Here is a 15,378-nt window from a genome sequence, read left to right as displayed (position 1 = left end):
CGTCATGCAAGCAACCGGTCTGCACAAACAAGCAAAGCCCCATCCACGGGATGCAGGCAGGACACAAAACCATGCACCCTCCAATCTTCAGAAAAACCTCTCTCTACGAAAACGGTCCCTGGTGCCCCAAAGGTTGGGGACCTCTGTCCTAGAGCAATCTGATTTGTTTTGCCTGTTGAAATGTTGGTCTGTCATAAAGGCGTCAAACAGCTAGAGCAAGAGATGTCCAACCCTGGCAATTTTAAGAGTTGTGGACAGTGGCAATGTGACAGTCACATTGGCTGGGGAATTCGGGGGTTGAAATCCACAAGTCTTAAATTTGCCAACGTTGGGCACCCTTGAGCTAGAGTCTCTTTTAGGGTGCAGGGCTGGAAATCCATGAACATGCATCAGGGTTGCCATTTCCAGAATGCTCAACTCACACATGGCCAACAGTTCCCAGGGTGTAGCTATTTAATACACTTGATTTTTGTGATTGATCTCTTTTCTTCCTCTTCTTGCTGTGTGTGTGTGTGTGTGTGTGTGTGTGTGTGTGTGTGTGTGTGGACATGTTTCTTTCCCCACCTCATCTGAACATGTACAGAGGTTGGATAAACAAACTCAGGAGATCTAAGAAGAGGTTTTAAATACCTAATGTCTAGAATAGATGGATCCAGTGGCTTGATGCCCTTTTTTTCTTTTCCTTCAACCCTGTAGAGATCCTACAATACTATTTAACCTGCAGCCAAGATATTTTCAACCCTTTTCAGCAGGTAAGTATTCCCTCTTTTCCATTAAAATAACATGTGTGGATGTGGTAGACGTTTTGAGGATGGTATATTGAATTTTCAGATTAAATCCAAAACTAAATCCAGGCACTGCTATTCCTCTAAGAGAGTGTTTCTCCATCTTTGAACCTTTTAAGATATGTGGACCTCAACTCCCAGAATTCCCCAGCCAGCATTGCCTGTATATTTTCAACCATATTTCATAATATTTGGATGTTTCTAAAAATGTATGGTACAGATGAAATCTGGTTAATCTCAGCATACAAATCCTTTACCGATGCTGTGCACCTCACGCAGGGTGTAATCTTGGCAAGTTGTAAAATTGTAGAATAAACAGTTATATCTATAGACTGTTTTGATTAACCGATTGCTAGTTTAGCTCTCCTCTAACTGAATGGCAGGTGGAAAAAAAATTAAGCTTTTGCATTGTTATTTTCATTTGCTGATTTGCATATGGTCTTGTGATTGAAATCCCCTGGTTTAATGCAAAACAGGATAGAATTTAGTTTTACTGGGGAGAGGGGGTGTCCCAATTTTGAGATTCCTTCTATTGGGTGTGTCAACTCTGAAACGAACCTGGCTGAAGCCATCTTGCTCATTTTTGTTTGCCATGAGGATGTGGGGGGAGGAATGGGGAGTTTTATGCTAGTGTAAACAATTCTCTGTCCCATGGGAACCAAAGTCATTTTTGTTCGTTAGACTGGGGGTTGAGCCTAATGTTAGAATGCCCACCAAACTATTCTCTTGGGAAATGTAGTTGATTGCATAGTTTCTGGGGTGGCAAATTTAACTTTGCAATACTGTAACCTTTTGTAGGGAGCTTTAATCTTGGTTTCACTTTTGACTCTGCCGATACTTTGTAGCCAATAAACATGTTCTTAGAAGAAAACTCAAGCCTCGGAGTTCTTCTTTAATTGGTTTCATCTATCAGAACCATGATAGGGTATTTGTAAGTTTGCTCACCTCAAATGCAGGTAGACCTTGACTTACGACAGTTTGTTCTGTGACCATTCAAAGTTACAACATTGCTGAAAAGAATAACTTACGACCAGTCCCGACTCTTATTACTTACTCACAGCATCTCTGTGGTCATGTGATTGTGATCTAGGTGCCTGGCACCCGGCTCACAGTTATGACAGCTGCAGCTTTCCAGGGCTACATGATGGCCATTTGAGAGCTTTTGACAAGCAAAGTGAGAATCACAAATCACAATCATTTGATGTCTTGTTTAATGACTGGGGTGATTTGCTTAACAGCCGTGCACCCCCCCAAAATAATGTAAAATCAAGTACTTATCTCACCCGATGCCTGGCTAATGACTGCACCCCTTAAAAATGAACTTTCTGGTTGCAACTGTGATCGTAAGTCAAGGGCTACCTGCATTTTGTGTTTACCTTCTCATTTTTTTCCTGCCCACTCTCTAGAGACTGACTGTGTGTCAGAGGGCCCTATCCAACATACATTCTCAGCTATACGGACTGGAGAGAGAAGCCATTCCCCACTTCCCAGCAGCCGAGGTCAGTGGGGATTCTTAGAGAAAAGGAGATGCTGGGATTGCATGATTCTCTTGAACTGGGCAAAGTTAGGGGGTGGGGGAGGTTAGTCAGAGAGCAAGGGAAGGCTGCAGATTAGGGCAACTGCATTCTGATTCATACCATTTGTACATTGCAGAAGAGCATCGTATCCATCCAGAGTACTTTAAACGTCACAGAAAGTAATTTCCATCATCTTGTAGCTCTCCTCAATTGCAGGGGACTTCATAAGGTAACCCCGTTACTCTTATTTGTCATTTAATTACGCCAGCCATTCCGCCTAACATTTCTTAATATTTCCGGATACATTTTAAGATCCTGACTTTTGCCCCTATTTCCTTATGACACGATGGGCATGCTTGCATACTAACGGTATCACCCTCTACAGTGAGAATCGATAGTTTGGTGCTCTCCAAATATTTTGGATTTTTATTTCCATCACCACTTGCATGCCCAGTCACGAGCAAGGGTAGAAAATAGTGGTCCCGCAGATATTGCCTACTGCATCTTCCAGGATCGCTCATCATTATTCTAAGCTCAATATTGCAGGCCAATAGTAATGAATTGTCGAATCTGTAGTTGAAACTTTTGGAGATTCGAAACTCTTTCCCCACACGCAGAGAGGTGACTCCTTCTATACAGCATAGGAGTATGTTCCTTTTCATATGAGCACTTTCCCACTCGAAGCAAAATGGAGCAATCTCAACATGGCAGAATCTCGGCATGGTGGACTTACAGCATCCTGTAATTTTAAAATCAGTTTGCATACAAAGATTTGAAGCATCTGTACATATGCTCACAACCAGTGAGAGTGAACAATGGAGGGATCATAAACATCAAGTCCAGATATCAAAGCCTCTTCCATGAGGAGCTGTGGTGGGGGACCAGTGGGCAGAATTGTAATACTGCAGGCCAGTGGTGGGATTCAGCCAGTTCGCACCACTTCAGCAAAACCGGTAGTTAATTTTTTGTTGCCCAGGCCCAGAATGGACTTCTGGAAGCGGCATCCACGCAGAGAACCGGTTGTTCACATATTTGAATCTCACCACTGCTGCAGGCCAATTCTGCTGACTGCCGTCTGCCAGCAGTTTGGCAGTTCAGTTCTTACCAACTCAAGGTTGACTCAGCCTTTTATCTTTCTAAGGTCGGTAAAATGAGCGCACAGATTGTTGGGGGCAATAGGCTTACTCTGTAAACCGCCTAGAGAGGGCTGTAAAGCACAGTGAAGGGGTATATAAGTCTAAGTGTTATTGCTATAAATCTAGGGGATGAAAGAGCTATGGCGTACTCTTAACTTTACAGACCTGTCCTTCTCATCTTGGTATTTCAGATGGACCGAATATAATTCCCATTATATTCCCATCAAAAAGGTAAAGGTTCCCCCGCACATGCGTGCTAGTCATTTCCGACTCTAGGGGCCGGTGCTCATCTCCGTTTCAAAGCCGAAGAGCCAGCGCTCATCCGAGGATGACTCCGTGGTCATGTGGCCTGCATGACTAGACGCCAAAGGCGCACGGAACGCTGTTACCTTCCCACCATAGTGGTCCCTATTTTCCTACTTGCATTTTTACGTGCTTTCGAACTGCTAGGTTGGCAGAAGCTGGGACGAGTAACAGGCGCTCACTCTGTTACGCGGCACTCGGGATTCGACCTGCCCAACTGCCAACCTTCTGATCGACAAGCTCAGCGTCCTAACCCACTGAGCCACCGCGTCCCTCACATATTCCCATTAGAAGGCAGTAAAAGAGAGTGAACGTGAGAGTTAGTGATTAAAAATGATAATGTCCCATCTGGATACTCTGATATCCAGAAACCAGGAACCATTGCCAATAGACTTTCAAACTTCCATCTGGAAGCTACTGTACCTCTGTGTCGCTTTCTGTGTCTCCTAGGACTATGTGGATGGCCTGAAAGGGCTGTGCTATGATGGCATGGAGGGATTGCTTTTTCTCCTCCTCTTCTCCTTCCTCTCTGCCCTTTCCTTCACCACAGCAGTCTGTAGTCTGCCTCGGGCTTGGAAGAGGTTTCAGAACAGGTGAGTGCTAAGATCCCGTGTGTGAGAATTGTGAGCCTCAGCTGCATGCAGGCAGAATCCTCACCGCTTCCAGATTAGGCAAAAGGAAATATATCCTGCTCAAATACACTGAAAGGCAGTGGCTGCAGATGTGAATAACCACAGCCCTCAAGATCTGTATAGATGCCCAAGCCTTGAAAGTAGCTTAAGGGCTTCCCCAAAATCAGTCACCAAACTGTAGCTTTTAATATAACCAGAGGAAGGAAATATGAAAACACAGGTAGTCCTCGACTTACGATCACAACTGAGCCCAAAATTTATGTTGCTAAGTGAGACATTTGTTGAGTGAATTTTGCCCCATTTTACGACCTTTCTTGTTTTTGAGTGAATCATTGCAGCTGTTTGTCACATGGCTGTTAAGGGAATCTGGCTTCCCCATTGACTTTGCTTATCAGAAGGTCGCAAAAGGGGATCACCTGACCCCGGGACTTTGCAATCGTCATAAATACAAGTCAGATGCCAAGCACCTGAATTCTGATCACGTGACCACGGGGGTGCTGCAAACAGTTGTATGTGTGAAAAATGGTCATAAATCACATTTTGCCAGTGCCATTGTAACTTTGAATGGTCACTAAATGAACTGTTGTAAGTTGTGGGCTACCTGTAGGTGGTGAAACCATACTAGTTGTATTTAACCAAAGTTAAAGCACTTAAATGTGAATCGTTATTTAATTTTAAATGGTAAGTTAATAAAATCTTGGTTTTTCTCCAAACCCTGCCTATTTTTGGGGGGGCATGCATCTTCAGTAGGCCACTCACAGGCCAAAAATGTTGCCAGTCTCTGGTGTAGACTATACAAAGCACAGCGATCCAATTCAGAGCAAGACTTTTAACGTCCGTTAGCATAGATTAGCCCACTTCTCATCCCTAAACAAAAGGTGTGTTGAGAATTGTGGGATTCGGAAGTCCAAACGAAACCAGTGTGTGTCTTGATTTGACAAGGCGAATGTAGAATTTGTGAACTAGATCAGAAGCTTGGACCAGGTTGTCATGTCTTCCTGATCTGAATTTATACACTAAAGCAGGGTTTGGGAACCATGGCCCTTTTACGACTTGTGGACTTCAACTCCCAGAATTCCTGAGGCAGCCATGCTGGATTTGGCGCAAACTCTGGTTTCCTGGATAGATGCCCGATGACCGTAGTCGTCTTCATAGTCATTAGGCTAGGCAGCTCTTTCCTTGTTGCTCACTCCTTTACTCCTTTTTTCCCCTCTTTTTTTTCCGGAATTCCTGTGTAGGGACTCGGACTATGACGACATGGAGGATGACGACCCTTTCACGCCCCAGGCACGTAGACCGCCAACAGTGCGCGCAGGGGGGGCTGGGCCCAGCCTGCCCAGCTCCTTTAGCCACTGTTCAAGCTGGGGCAGCCGGGGCAGCCTGCGCCTTTCAGCCCCCCCCATTTCCAACGCCCCCATCTCACAGTACATGTGAGTAACCCCCAACCCCCACCTCCCAACCCCCTCCCCACGCGCTTGGGCTCAATACCCCTGCAAGGCGGGAGGGGCTTGGAATGGCCCCCCGTGGCCCAGACCCGAGTGTGTGCGGGGGAGGGGGAAGGGAGGACACTCCCCCCCAAATCACAAACTGACTGTTCCGTCTACCTCTTTAAGTTCCTTTCTTCTCCCTCCTCCCCGCCTCCTTCCCTGGCATTTCCTCATCCCGTTCATTCTCCTTCCCCAGGGCTGCTTTACCCCACAGGTCCTTTTTCAGGAGGCAACTGGACTTTCTTGGTTTTTTTTTTCTTTGAAGACGTTTCGCTTCTCCTCATCCAAGAAGCTTCTTCAGCTCTGACTGGATGGTGGGGAATGGAAGGATCTATATTCCTTGCAGAGAGCTGGTCCTTTGCATTCGTTTAGAGAATCTTTTGAGGCCACTTGGAGGTTTACCTCTATTCTCAGGGTCACCGGAGTGGTGCCAATGGGTGTGGAGCCTTCTTGGCTGCAGGATGTTTTCTGCCCTGTGTCCCTTTGTTGTTAAAGACAGGCGCAAGGGATGTGTCTGTCTTGTCTGCATCTCAAAAGTAAAGGTAAAGGTAAAGGTTCCCCCGCTAGTCGTTTCCAACTCTAGGGGCTGGTGCTCATCTCTGTTTCAAAGCCGAAGAGCCAGCGTTTTGTCTCAGGACGTCTCCGTGGTCATGTGGCCGGCATGACTGGACCGTAGTGGTCCCTATTTTTCTACTTGCATTTTTACGTGCTTTCGAACTGCTAGGTTGGCAGAAGCTGGGACGAGTAACAGGTGCTCACTCTGTTACGCGGCACTCGGGATTCGACCCGCCAAACTGCCAGTCTTCTGATCGACAAGCTCAGCGTCCTAACCCACTGAGCCAGCACGTCCCTCCTCTGCATCTCAAAGTGAAGTGCAAATGGTTCCCGTTGTCTGGAATGTTTTCTGGAAATTCGTTCATACTCCCGCACCTGAACAATTCTCTAAAAGGATGCAAATGACCGTTGTCTGCAAGGAATATAAATCCTTCCATTCCCCACCATCTGGTCCAGAGCTGAAGAAGCTTCTTGGATGGGGAGAAGCGAAACGTCTTCAGAGAAAAAACAAGAAAGTCCAGTTGCCTCCTGAAAAAGCACCTTTGGGACAACCGTGCCCTGGATGACTGAGAATCTCCAGAGATAGTGCTGCTTTAGCTGTCTGAAATTTCTGGGGTGGGTGGGTGGGAAAGACCATCTTAGCTGGGTTCCCTAATCAAGGAGAAGGGCAAATGCGATGGCCAACATTGTTTAGCAACTTTGAAGTTTCAAGAATGGAGAATAATAGGTGATTTGGGTTGCCTAGGGAAAGCTTACAGGTAGTCCTCGATTTACGACCACAGTTGAGTCCAATTTTTTTTTGGATAAGTGAGACAGTTGTTAAGTGAATTTTGCCCCGTTTTGCAACTTTTCTTGCCACAGTTGTTAAGTGAATCACTTACAGTTGTTAAGTTAGTAACCCGGCTGTTAAGCGAATCCGGCTTCCCCCATTGACTTTGCTTGTCAGAAGGTTGCAAAAGGGGATCACATGACCCCAGGACGCTGCAACCGTCATAAATATGAATCAGTTGCCAAGCCTCTGAATTTTGATTATGTGACCGCGGGGATGCTGCAATAGCCGTAACTTCGAAGTGTCACTAAATGAACTATTGTTAAATCGAGGATGTACCTGTATTTTCCACAGTCTAGAACAGACATGTCAAACACAAGGCCCGGGGGCCGGATCCGGCCCGGGAAGTGGTTTCATGTGGCCCGCGAAGCCATCCTGGAGACAGTGAGGGAACGGCCTCCACTGCCTTGGCCCTGGTCCAGAGACCCTCCTTCTGCCAGAGACCCTCAGATCTGTCCCACTCCTGCCCAGGCCCCCATAGGCACCCTCGATGCGAACGATGTAGAGCTGGCCACGCCCACCCAGTAGGCCATACGCACTCTAGCCACGCCCACCCAGCAGGCCACGCCCACCCTGGCCATACCCACCCGGCCCCTTGAGGGCAACCGCAATGCTGATGCGGCCCTCAATGAAATTGAGTTTGACACCCCTGGTCTAGAAGATCACTGGAGTAGGAGAAGGAATGTTTATTTTATATACAGCATTATACTATCACCCACTGCTTCCTTCAGAAACCTCTAAACAGCATACTTAATTCTTCCTACTCTTACTTTTATAGAGTATAAGAATTTTAATGGGCCTTGAGGTCATGTAGTCTGACTCTCTGAGCAGTGCAGGTATCTATTGTACCCTCCAGCATCTGTTTAAAGATAAGAGATAAGAGATAAGACCAGCTAAGATGTAAGACAAAATAAACCTTTATTGTCTTTTTTTTTGACTGTGAGCACACTGGCACACATTAAAAATGAAATTCTGTTGCCTACTCTCAAAAAAAAAGAATATATAAACACCTCCAACAGAGGAGGCTTTATTGTCTGCAGATGCAGTCTGCTCCACTTTGCTTCTATTCATTAAATGCCATTTTAGATTTCTTTTACTGCCACCCAGGAGTGATCCCACTAAAGCAGTTACCCATAGAGATGGAATCATTAATTCCATTTTTTTTCTTCATTGGTCTATTATTATTTTTTTATGTCTTCCACCTTGCTTCCGTAATGGTAAACCAGCCATTTGCATCACGTTCCATTCCTGGCCCAAGCACCCCTTCCCCAAGACAACTCCTTTATCAAAATGCTCTTCTGGAAATACTACTCTAAGCCCCTTCAGTATCTCCAGCATCTTCCCAGTGACTGATCCTTTCCTCACTCCCAGTTTTCTACACTGATTTCCCCACTAAGCAAAACTGATTGCTACTGTTTTATTCTTCTCTCCTCAATCCTGAACCTTTTCACTGTTTTTCATGCCCCCTCTGGAGTGCAATTTGGATCAAATGCATATTCAGAGAAATTACGTCTACCTAATTAACTTATTGGGCTGCAATATATATATATATATATATATATATATATATATATATATATATATATATATATATATATATATATATATATATATATATATATATATATATATATATATATATATATATATATATATATATATATATATTGTCTTCAGTTTTGTGCTTGTGCTCGAAACAAGCATGAAACCGAAGACACCAGCCTGAAGATGACGAGTGGGACCTCGTCGAAACGTCGCCAAGACACCCTCAATCCTACACGGGAAAAGACCCGAATACGTCAAGACCTACATAAAAAAAAGAGGGATTATACAAAAAATGCTCTCCATTTGGAGTTCTCATGTCATACTATATCAAGACTATAGTGAAATGGGACATATATCTACTCCTCCAAATAAAGAGGACCAAGAAGGTCATGATGAACCCAGGATCTACTACTGTATAATCCAGGCTATGGTTTATTGTCAGGAGATCTAAAGAAACCAAGAGCCTTCATTTCAATGGTCACATAGACCAGCGGTCCCCAACCTTTCCAGATTGACAGAAGCAGGGGAGGGGGTGGACAGGGGATGGTTGTGCACGCACCGCTTTCACAAATGCATCTTCACGCATGTGCTCACCCACCAGTTCTGCAGACCGGTTCTGAATGGGCTGCAGCCTGGCACTGAGCTGCGGACCAGGAGTTGGGGACCCCTGACATAGACATTTCTGTAGAGGCCCTCCAGAAAGTTGCCCAGGTCCAACAAAGTAGAGTTTGCTAGTATTTCTGAAGTAACAGACTGACTTTCCAGAGCTTGGATAGCTTGGCTTGGGGAGGGAGGGATTCATTATCAGCAACTTTCTTGGTGTCCCTTGCAGGAGTCAAAGCGCTTCGTACAGTGGCAGTCCTCAATTTGAGAGCATCCCCCTCATTGACCGTCATTCCCCACCCCCTTCGGTAAGTCAGAAGTATGGACTCCTGCATATGTGGTGACCAAAGGCAGCACACCAGCTGTAGGCTATGACAGAGTAGAGATAACAAGTGGCTTTGGTTTTGTGATCCCAGCTGAGTTGTGGGGGGTTGAAAACCTGGTGCATATACGTCGGATGTGTCAGATTGTCAAAATGAGAATATTCACCTAAACCAGGGGTAGGCAACCTTGGCTCTTTTACGACTGATGGACTTCAACTCCCAGAATTCCTGAGCCAGCATGGCTCAGTTTGGAAACCTTTCCCTTTTCCCTCAGCATGGCTGGCTTGGGAATTCTGGGAGTTGAAGTCCACGAGTCATAAAAGAGCCAAGGTTGCCTACCCGTGACCTAAACTGTCCCAAAGTTGCATTGTTTTTTTTTCTTTGAAGACATTTCACATCTCCTCCAAGAAGCTGCTTCAGAACTGAAGAACTTTCAGAAACTGAAGAAGTTCTTGCATGAGAAGTGAAACGTTTTCAAAGAAACCCCCCCACACACACACACCAAAGTCCAGTTGCCTTTTGGTAAAGCACCTTTGGGACTACCATGAGCTGGATGACTGAGAATCTCCGTAGACAAGCACCTAAACTTAACAACGGACTTAGGTAGCAAAATAACTTTTTTTATTCCTTTGGTCAAAATGGGTTGAATCTGCTCTTTAATGTGGGGGAAGGTGGTGGCTCTGAGGGGTTTTGCAGATGCTGCTCACCCCAGAGGCAGAAGGGAAGAGTCTTCACGATTTCTTGCATGGTTTGTAAGTTTAGCAACAGGTGTATTTAGCCTGAGACACCATACATCTATTTAACTCTTTATTATTTTGGGGGTAACTCAGGGCCATCAAAAAGGTCTGAAGCTACACCCAGTCCCCGAGCTACCTAATTATTTAACTCAGCGGTCCCCAACCTTTCCAGCTTGGTGGCCTGAGGTGTGGGGGGGGAATGTGAGTGGCCAGCGCACAGCTCCATTTGTGTGAGCTTCGTGTGCACCAGCAGAGGGTGCTTGCTCTCACGTGCGAAGTGGAGGGCGCTTGTGCTCATGCACAAAGCTCCGCTCGCATGAGCGGAGAGCACTCACATGGAAAGCTCCATTCGCCCTCTACTCGTGCACGTTCGCGTGCGAGGTCGAGCATCCTCCGCTCGTGCGTGCTGGCCCATTTCTCCCACAGCCTGGTTTCAAACAGACCACAGCCCGGTAGTGGGTCACAGCCCAGGGGTTGGGGACTCCTGATTTAAATGAACACCCACCCACCCACCCCTACAAATATAACCACTAGAATTCTCAGCCAGTATGTGGGTTGGAGATTTAAAAATTGTAGCGCCCCCCCCCCCCGCAACTCATCTGGAAAGTGACAGGTTGAAAAGGTAACTAAGAATAGCTGCTGTTCTAATATTGCTTGGTTATGAATTCCTTGCTCCTCTCTTTTTATCATTCCATAGTATTCTCCCAGCATGCGAGCGTCTTATGTTGGTGCTAGCGAAGAAGTGGTCCTCCCCTGCCAGACCGGATTACAGTCCTAGATGCAGCCCAGAAGACCCCCAACCCAGATGCACACCACCCCCAACTAACAGAGAGAGACTCCCCAACCCAATCGTTTACTAGAATACAACTTAAGCGAGCCTTTTTCGCCAGGTGCCCCCCCTGCTCCTTCACTTGAATCTCTTCATTAGCCTCCCTTCTCTAAGAAACGAAAGGAAAAGAGTGGGGCCGGGGAGAGAAAGAGAATATTTTTTAGGCCAGGAGATAATTCAATGGCAGGGGCGAGCAGTGTGAACACATTAAGAAATGTAAATAAAGAGAGACATGGTTGAGAGACAGAAGTGCAAGCCATGTGAAAGGGTAAACGACAGAAGATCACTGGAAGCTGAACTCATTTTGAAATAGAAATGGAAGCTGACATACAAAAAGTGTGCGCAAACACCAACGAATGGATTTATATATATATATATATATACACACACACACACACACACACACACATACACACACACACACACACACACACACACACACATACTGCAAGAGTGCAGACATGATAGATAGACTGAAAGAGTGTGTGGACAATGGAGACAAAACAGCAAGAGCCATCCAGCTAGAGATGGATGCTTCCTGCTCTGGCGCTGGGTGTGCCGGAAAAGTGGAGGACACCACTGGGTCCCACCAAGAGAGAATAGGGGAATCCATTAGGGGCCCAGAGCTACCCTTGCTTCCCTATCAGCCTCCTTGCTCCTAATTAGAACCCCCAACACTAACACGCATTTGGAACTTGCCCAGTTTAAAATAAAAGGGAAACTTTATTTTACATGGTGTCCGTTTCTGCTTTTGCACACAACTATGTGAGAGAATATGCAATTATGGGGTATGTTTATATATTGCTACGATTCCCCTTTTTTGGGGAGGCATTTTACTGGGAGGAATAAGCAAAGAGCAGGGAGTATATGCCTAGAGCAGGGGTAGGCAACCTTGGCTCTTTTATGACTCGTGGACTTCAATTCCCAGAATTCCTGAGCCAGCTGGCTCAGGAATTCTGGGAGTTGAAGTCCACGAGTCATAAAAGAGCCAAGGTTGCCTACCCGGCATAGAACATACATACATATTTACCAGTACACACACACACACACCTATATATGAGCCATGGTGGCACAGTGGTTAGAATGCAGTATTGCAGGCTAATTCTTCCCACTGCCAGGGGCTTCGATCCTCACCAGCTTAGGGTTGACTCAGCCTTCCATTATTCCAAGGTCAATAAAATAAGGACCCAGATTGTTGGGGGAAATAGGGCTGACTCTGTAAACCGCTTAGAGAGGCTGTAACGCACCGTGAAGCAGTTGCACCCAATTTTATAACTTTAGCCATGGTTGTTAAGCAAATCACTGCAATTCTTCAGTGAATCATGCAGTTATTAAGTGAATGTGGCTTTCAGCATTGACTTTGCAAATGGCAATCAGAAGACCTCAGGATGCTGCAAACCATTGTTAAATACGTGCCAGTTGCCAAATTTGGATCATGCGACCACAGGGAGACTGCGAAGGTCGTAAGCGTGAGGACCAGCTGTAAGTCACTTTTCTCAGTGTCTAACTTCTAATGGTTGCTAAACGGATGGTTGCAAGTCAAAGATTACCTGTATTTGCAACAAGGTCGCCCAGGGCTTGAAGGTGTCATCCTAGCTGCCCAATTAAAACAAGGAGGCCACCTGTTGTATATTGGGCAGCAGCAACGTAGAAAGATGCTGGGGGCAGATGCATTATCTTAATGAAATAGGCAAAGGTATCACTTCATCACGTGCAGAAAGTAATGGTACATCACTCAATATATTTCATTAAAAACAACCCTGCCTGGATAGACACATGTCAAGTGATATGCTGGGAAAGACGGAAAGAAAGAGAAAAGGGTGACCAGCAGCAAAATTGATGGACTCAAAATTATAGTAGCAATGGGTTTACCATGGGAAGACTTGAAGGAACGCACTGGGGACAACTGTTCAGGAAAAAAAAAATCTCCAGTCAGAAAGAGCTGACGCTGAGTTGGTGGCATCTATCAATCAAATAATAGCAAAACTGGGTAATTCCAGCAATGTCAAAAACTAGATCATTAATCATTGAGAACTGCAAAATAATACAGTTTTGCATTAACATTCTGTCAACACTGAACATTCTCAATTTGTATGAAGTTTCAGAGAAAGTATATGCCGTTGCTTCCTAATTCTGTAGAGTTCTGAGCACACAAACTCTTCTTCTGAGTAGCCTCTTATTTCCACTTCTGTCTGCGTTCACTACGCAAGGTCACTGATAGAATGCATCAAAACACAGCGTATTGTACAGTGAAAACACACATAGCTCAGATTGTTGAAATTGTGCACTCCCAAGTCACAGTAAAGATACTATTTCCTCTCTTGATTAAGCTCTTCATAGCATTGGTATACCATATCTACAAGTTGTTGAGCATCTTGTGCCAGCTACTCTTTCTGTCCTCTTCCAGTGACTGGTATGGGCTAAATATAATATGGAGATGTGCTTTTTCTAACCATCGCACTTGCTGTGATACAGGTGGTCCTCGAATTACAACCACAATTGAGCCCCAAATTTCCAGATATGAAAGACAGCTTGTTGTGTGAGTTTTGCCCCATTTTATGATCTTCCTTGCCACGGTTGTTAAGTGAATTACTACAGTTAAGTTGGTAACACGATTGTTAAGTGAATCTGGGTTCCCCATTGACTTCGCTTGTCAGGTTACAAATGGTGATCACACGACCCCAAGACGCTGCAACGGTCATAAATATGAACCAGTTGCTAAGCATCTGAATTGATCACATGACCATGGGGGTACTGTAATGGTCACTAAATATGACAACCTGTCACATCACTTTTTCCAGTGCCATTGTAACTGAAAACTGTCACTAAACAAATGATTGTAAATCGAGGACAGAATGTGTGAAGCCTTGTGTCATCTCAGCCCCTGAATTTGGAAAACTGGGTTCTGTATTTAGCCCTTCTGTTCACGTGCATAGTCCTCTCAAATTCCATTTCCACTTAACTTTAAAATGTCTGGACAATGTTGGTTTATCCAGTCACAAATGAGTTTCTTTCTTCTTCTGATTTCATTTAGAGTTACGTTATGCAACATAAGAAGCATAAAGGAGGCTTCTTCCAGCTCGGAAGGGCTTCTGGCAAAGCCCCCCCCCCCACTGGCTCCTCTTCAGTCATAGCAAACTCCCAAGTTTATCTGATTACACGACAATGCTTCCTGCCAGCTCTGAGCAGTGGGTTAAAAGTCAGAGTTCCCCAAACTTTCCGGCTTTGCAGACTGGCTGGGGGAGTTGAGGATGATTCTGTTCGAGTGGTGAGCATCGTGCCTGCCTGCCTGCCTGCCGCTCGCACAAGTGGGGATGCCCACTACTTCTGTGGCTGGGTTTTAAACGGCTCAAGGCCAGGAAATGGGCTGCAGTCTAGGTATTGAGGACCCTGGGTTAAGTCACCTATTCTTACATTGCTGTTGAACAGTGTGTCCCACCCAACTGGGACTCCATTTGCATGTTCAGAGTAAAGAAAGGGGCGCTCACAGAGGGCTTCCTCGGTCACATAATGACTACCACAGGGGTTGAAAAAACTAGAAAGCAACCTGTTAATGCTGTTCTCTGTCGCTCTCATCAGTGCCCCCCCCCCTCCTCAAGACAATTCATTGTTACTCCCTCTACCGACTTTTCCTTTTGTCTGGCACAGGAAGCACTGCAGAAACCAAAAAAAAAATACCGTCGTATTAATGGAAAAATAAGCCCAACAATGCGAATTTTCTTTTGCCCAGCTACTAAAGTTATTTGGCTGGTAAAAGAGAAGGGATGGGGAGAGAAAGTTTCCTTCTTTATTTCATGCGTGTTTTGTCTTTCTTCCGGATCTTCAAGGCAGGGGACCTTGAGTCTCCTTTCCCCCGTTTGTATCCTCACAAAAAAAATGCGTAAGGTAGGTTAGGATACAAGAAAACGAACGATCCAAAGACACTGAGATGAATGAATGTTACAACCTGCGTCTCCCATGTACTGGGCTAACATCCGGTGTGGATCCCATCAGACCAGGGATAGGCAACCTGGGCTCTTTTATGACTCGTGGACTTCAACTCCCAGAATTCCTGAGCCAGCCATACTGAGGGGAAAGGGAGAGGTTACCATGCTGAG

The 15,378-nt window shown here is 45.5% G+C and overlaps 1 protein-coding gene across 1 annotated transcript in view; it reads left to right on the top strand.

Annotated features, from left to right (window-relative positions):
• LOC308676299 (protein tweety homolog 1-like) overlaps positions 1 to 11,976 on the top strand; it is a gene marked incomplete at its 5' end in the record, with an annotated part of 109,988 nt that extends 98,012 nt beyond the window's left edge. The window contains 7 exons of the mRNA XM_081342112.1: positions 697 to 752; positions 2,192 to 2,284; positions 2,439 to 2,531; positions 4,192 to 4,334; positions 5,612 to 5,660; positions 9,622 to 9,700; positions 11,150 to 11,976. Coding sequence (XP_081198238.1) covers positions 697 to 752; positions 2,192 to 2,284; positions 2,439 to 2,531; positions 4,192 to 4,334; positions 5,612 to 5,660; positions 9,622 to 9,660 — 473 coding nt within the window. The 3' untranslated portion in view covers positions 9,661 to 9,700; positions 11,150 to 11,976. The remainder of the gene's footprint in view (positions 1 to 696; positions 753 to 2,191; positions 2,285 to 2,438; positions 2,532 to 4,191; positions 4,335 to 5,611; positions 5,661 to 9,621; positions 9,701 to 11,149) is intronic.
• Positions 11,977 to 15,378: the final 3,402 nt, after the last annotated feature.

Source organism: Vipera berus (assembly GCF_964194415.1).
Source record: "Vipera berus genome assembly, chromosome: W".
In the NCBI taxonomy this organism is placed as follows: Eukaryota; Metazoa; Chordata; class Lepidosauria; order Squamata; family Viperidae; genus Vipera; species Vipera berus.
This window is presented reverse-complemented; position numbering and strand designations above follow the sequence as displayed.